Source organism: Diadema antillarum, unplaced genomic scaffold (genome assembly GCF_040938485.1).
Source record: "Diadema antillarum isolate AM-2024a unplaced genomic scaffold, OU_Dant_1.0 seq00000891_RagTag, whole genome shotgun sequence".
Lineage (NCBI taxonomy): Eukaryota > Metazoa > Echinodermata > Echinoidea > Diadematoida > Diadematidae > Diadema > Diadema antillarum.
In genome coordinates, this window is record NW_027271755.1 from 1,685,767 (window position 1) to 1,691,766 (window position 6,000).

The 6,000-nt window shown below is 38.5% G+C and overlaps 1 protein-coding gene across 1 annotated transcript in view; it reads right to left on the reverse strand.

The window, feature by feature from the left end:
* Positions 1 to 6,000, reverse strand: part of LOC139740963 (uncharacterized) — a 51,714-nt gene extending 45,714 nt beyond the window's left edge. The window contains exons 1-4 of the mRNA XM_071651549.1: positions 5,763 to 6,000; positions 3,614 to 3,673; positions 1,622 to 1,723; positions 515 to 589 (exon numbers count right to left, since the gene is read on the reverse strand). Coding sequence (XP_071507650.1) covers positions 515 to 589; positions 1,622 to 1,723; positions 3,614 to 3,673; positions 5,763 to 5,876 — 351 coding nt within the window. The 5' untranslated portion in view covers positions 5,877 to 6,000. The remainder of the gene's footprint in view (positions 1 to 514; positions 590 to 1,621; positions 1,724 to 3,613; positions 3,674 to 5,762) is intronic.

A 6,000-nucleotide genomic window follows, 5' to 3' on the forward strand; every position in this document is an offset into this window, starting at 1 on the left:
GGTAAATTTTTCCTTGATTGTGTAGTGTCAAGATGACCTACACGCAATAATTTTGCAATGTCATGATTCTTATAATAATACTACTTTCTTCTCCTTCTCTCTCCTTTATTTAATTTCGCATTCATAAATTCACTCTTTCATATATATCCATTTACAAATTCAGACTTTCTAAAGTTATTATCTATCTGTATTATTTATTTATTTATCAATCCATTTATTGATCATCTGCTTCTTTCCTTGTATCCCTTCTATGAAGAAACACATATACTTTCTATTTCAATCAGCAATGTAATACAACACCAACACTTGATCAAACCACGTTCGTTACTCCAATGTGTTTAAGCATGCGAATCAACATGTGCTGTTCATTCAAATTTACAAGAGATTTTTCTTTTCATCATTTCTCATTTTGTTGCTTTCTTTTCAGACAAGTAAAATTCATGTTTGGGCAAATTTGCTTGCCCAACTAGTCAAGTGGTGCAAAAAAGGTTTGTACAGTAGCACCCCGTCTTACCTCTACAACTGTGTCCAAAAGCTCTTCTGCCCGTGGGCTTTCTGTGTCTGGTTTTGCTCCAAGCTCAGGCCAGTGCTGTTAGGACAGGGAAAGCCGGAGATAGAGATTTCGTGTCCACTTTAGCTAAGTGTTAGGTTTAAGGGGATGTAGAGTTTCGGTCAAAGGGATGATACAGTATTGGTGGAGATGAGGATTTGGCTTTTAACTTTTTATGAGATATCAAGAAACCACTTGTGAAACAGTACAGAGCATATCATTCTAAGAGGAACTGAAATTTTATTTGCTGAAAATCGGTTTTTGAATGGCTGAGACATCCAAAAACGAAGTAAAACAAAGCGATCATAATAAAAGTTGGGTCCCACCTTTTGTTAGGATTGCCCTGTTTTGGGTATCTCAGCCATTTCAGAACCAATTTTCATCAAATAATCATTGAATTCCTTTTGGAATTACATGCTCTTTCATATTTCATAAGAGGTTTCTCACCATCTTGCCCCCAAAATGTTAGAAATCTGAAGTAGGTACGGTCTCAACCAAAACTATACGATCCCCTTAAGACTTGGCTTCAGTTTTCAGAACTCTTATGGGATATGAAAGAACATCTGATTCGAAGAGGAATTCAAAGTTTAATTGGTGAAAACTGGTTTTGAAATGGCTAAGATTTCCCAAGAACAAAGGTGATCCTAATTAAATGTGGTACATCAAAGGTCTAAAGAATCAGCTATTTTGTTATTACTGGTCAACCTCTAGCAGTCATACAGAGACTCCAACTCTCCCGCTTTCGACGAGAGATCTCCTGCCGAAAGCCCATTTTTGCAAAATCTCCTGTTCTCCCGCTTGAGATTTAATTTCTCCCGCTTGAGATTTAATTTCTCCCGGTTGAAATGATTTCTTACTTAGTGTCATTGTATGTTGAAAAACAAGCCTTAGATAGCACGAGATAACATCTAGAACCCTAGAGCTGGACCCCAGCCACAAGGAACATCGCGCTTCGCGCACATCAAGTTGGAGTCTCCCGTTTGCTAGGGGTTTCAGGCGGGAGAATCTCCAGATCAGAAGGTGCATGGGGTTGGAGTCTCTGGTCATATTATTTTTTTTTTTTTGTCTTACCTCGTTGCTTGATATAAACTGTCTGTCTGTCCTAACTCCGGTTCTCCTGGGTGGTCTCCCTCTCGTGTAATTTGAATGATATGACGGACCTCTGATGACGATCTGAAAAAGAGGGCATAAGTTCTCTTAACCCATTTTGTCCGGGAACCTAGTGGCCTGCATATTAAGTCTATGGGCATTTCAGAATTACCAACTTGTTTTTTCAGTATGGAATGGGTAATTACAGCTATCCATATGCTATTCACGTTTACTTCAATACACAAAATCATAACTTAATAACATAATATGATTCAGAACATATTTCTAATTTGACAACAATGATGACAAATCCTGAATTGTTACTTTATCAATTTTGTTTATAATGTTAATAATCTTACGTAACGATGCTACCTTTATGATAATAATTTCACCTCAATATCATCAAGTATACAAATCAAAAAGACATACAATTTGGAAGTTTGCAGTTCTATTGTACATCTCATTATGAAGTTGTAAATAAATAATAATTAATTTATTATTCATTTGCAGTTATCATCATGTCATAATGATTATTCATATCCACTCATTATTAATGAATTTATTGTGCTATTCCTGATAGCACATTATTGTATATGTATGCTCATCTCATATATATAGATCTGCAATCTATATTGATGGTATATTAGAAATATACACAATATTGAATGTTTTTTTCCTGCTCATTTGTATTTCATGGTTCTGTGTAAAATTGATATCAACTTGCTCTAAGACTAGCACAGATAAACTATCTAATAAAACAAAGGTGAAAATCATCAAGTTATTGACCGATTCTGTGACGCGCTATGTGTATTTTTGGCATGGGCAGCGCCATTACGCGGTGTCTCAGCCCACCCCCCCTTCCCACTCCCCACCCCTCTCCCTACATTAGCACGCGCGCAGAATGAAAAACTGATGCATGGTTGCTTTAGCCAATGGGCGTCTCGTACCGAGTGCGCGAATGCTTGCTTAGTGCGCAAACCTTTGTTACAAGTGCGCGATAAACATGTTGCCTGGGGGTGGGGGAGAGCAGGGGGGGGGGGGGGATCGGCTGAGACACCGCAATTTGAGCTCATGGCTGCGCCCAGTGCCATAATGTCTGCTGCCCTCAACGAACCTGAATCGGTCAAAAGGCCCGGATTGTTACTTTATCATCTTAGCAGTCATGACATTGAGTGTGGAGTGGCTATTATGCCTGAATGCCATGCATTACACAGCAAAATTATAGGGTTAAGTTTCAAGGGGACTAACTAATGATGGTGGAAGAAAATGGTAAATTACAATTTAATTGAATTTGCACATAATTATCTAGTGGATCATGAACTGGAAATCAACATTAACAAAAACATAAAAAAGAGATCATACAGGGTAGTCCACGAGGGGTTTTAGCATGTCGCTGCAACATGCTAAAATTCTTGTGCAACATCCTAAAAAGCCAGCAACATGCTATGCAACATCCTCAAGAATTTGCAACAAGCTCAAAGTAACAGCATTCAAAAATGTGCAAAACATGTGCATAACATGAGAGAGAACATTGAATGTAAGCAGCACAAAGAGAGATAAGCAGCAAAATATTGCGTACTACGTACTCATCGTGAGCGCTCCGCGCATATTCAATTTCTGCAATATTCTCAGATTCTGAGCTTGCAACATGCTAAAATTTCAAGTTGTGGACCACCCTGAATATATATATATATATATATATATATATATATATATATATACATATATATACATCTAAATACATATATATATATACATTGTATTTATAATACAAATGAACTCAATCATAGTCATGAAATTGGAACACCTTACTGTGAAATTCATCACCTCATGTTTATGGGGGGTATATTATAGGTATATTCCACGAGTTTTGGAGGTGTTCACTTTTTTTTTTTTCCTGGCCTTCACTGCTTGGAGGCGTCAAGATAATAGAGAAGTGTGGATAATATGTGATTGCTCTAAATATATACCTACCTCAATGTTTCTGTCATTCAGGTACTCATTATCCTCTTCCCACTGACTGTTGTAATAAACCTGTGTCCAGAAAAAAAAAAATGATAAGAAAAAAGGCAAATTCTTGTTCAGCATGCAATACAGTGCATGGTATAGAAGACTGAAAATTCCCTGCTTTTGCAATCTCACAGTTAAATGTCTCACCAATGTTGAGCAAAGTATATCTGCTTTCAGATCATTGCTGGCATTCATCTGGCTATTAAAAATATCTAAATGAATAAAGCTAAAATTTTGTCTCATGAAGTGAGGTAAGCACACACATTAAAAAAAAATCAATATGTTTCGGCCACGAAATATGCTGGCCTTCGTCTGGCAAAACAGTACAAATTTTGTGGCCGAAACGTCATATTCATTTTTCGGTAATTACCTTACTTCACGAGACAATAAGATTACTGTAAAAGTGGATATTTTCGCGCGACTAATTTTTTCGTGCTTGGCCGGGTCAGAAGAGTTTCGCGTGTTTTTAATTCCGCGGAATCAAGACGTCATGCACAGGAACATGTGGCAAGCAAAAATATTCATGGGCTTTTATTTTTGCGCTAGTTGCTGATTGCGCGAAATGCGCGAAAATTTCAACACGGCGAAAATTTCCACTTTTACAGTAGCTATTATTCTTTTAGATCATTTATCTAGCTAGACAAGGGCCGCAGATTTTATGGCCAAAATGTTGTATTTATTTTTTCGTGATTATCTCACTTTGTGAGACAAAAGCTAGCTTCATTCCTTCATCTTCTTTGATCTCTGCCCAATTAACACTTCACAGGTATCATCTTCCTTTGCAAAGATTGTCTCTGCTCAGCAGACTGTCTCAGCAGAAACAAGGAAAAGTAGAAATTACGCGGTGCGTAACATATGTCCCCGCCGGAAGTAGCATTTTGTAACAAAATGTGCAATATAGGTAAAAAATCAAGGTCAAAGGTCAAAGAAGTCAAAGGTCAAAATTCTGTGTAGAAGTTTTGAAGCCCTCACCTAGTGCCATCACATAAAGCAAATGGAATCGAAATTGGGTTAGAAATGGCGAAGGAGTAGCATTTTGTAGCCAATGTACAATATAGGTCAAAAATCAAGGTCAAAGGTCAAAGAAGACAAAGGTCAAAATTCTGTGCAGAAGTTTTGAAGCCCTCACCTAGTGCTATCACATAAAGCAAACGGAATCGAAATCGGGTTAGAAATGGCGAAGGAGTAGCATTCTGTAGCAAAATGCACAATATAGGTCGAAAATCAAGGTCAAAGGTCAAAGAGGTCAAAGGTCAAAATTCTGTGTAGAAGTTTTAAAGCCCTCAACTAGTGCCATCATATAAAGCAAACGGAATCGAAATCGGGTTAAAAATGGCGAAGGAGTAGCATTTCGTAGCAAAATGTACAATATGGGTCAAAAATCAAGGTCAAAGGTCAAAGAAGTCAAAGGTCAAAATTCTGTGTAGAAGTTTTGAAGCCCTCACATAGTGCCATCACATAAAGCAAACGGAATCGAAATCGGGTTAGAAATGGCGAAGGAGTAGCATTTTGTAGCAAAATGTACAATATAGGTCAAAAAATCAAGGTCAAAGGTCAAAGAAGTCAAAGGTCAAAATTCTGTGTAGAAGTTTTGAAGCCCTCACCTAGTGCCATCACATAAAGCAAACGGAATCGAAATCGGGTTAGAAATGGCGAAGGAGTAGCATTTTGTAGCAAAATGTACAATATAGGTCAAAGGTCAAGGTCAAAGGTCACGACTGAAATTCTGTGTAGAAGTTTCAAAGCTCCCATGTAGTGCTATCATATAAAGCAAACAGAATCAAAATTGGCTCATAAATGACAGAGAAGTAGCAAATTGAAGATTTTGATCACACACGGACGCACACACGGACACACGGACGGACGGACGGATGGACGGACGGACGGACACACGGACGGACACACGGACACACACACGTACGGAGCCCGTTTCATAGTCCCCTGCTCGAACTCGTTCGGCGGGGACAAATTATCTGCTCTAGTCTATACAGCCTGCCAACTTTGAGTACTTTATTTTTCTGTCACAAACCTCTCTTTGATATATGAGCTCTAAAGTTCCGTTGGAGTCCCACCAAGTAGGCCCTACACCAATATAGAGGTGTTACATACTCACTTGATTTATTCCTAAAGGTGGTATATATCTATGCGGCTTCTTCCCTCGTCTGCTAGTATGTCCTCTCCTTGTAGTCCCTCTTCTGTTGTAACCACGACCACGACCACGTTCCATAGCTGTATCTCAAAGTGCCCTTTTAGTTCTATCTATGCAACTGAGCTGTCTCCAAAATCCTTCACGTCCTACAACAATGCCAGCTAAAGACTTGATTTGAGCCCGGAGCCCTAATTCCACTCTA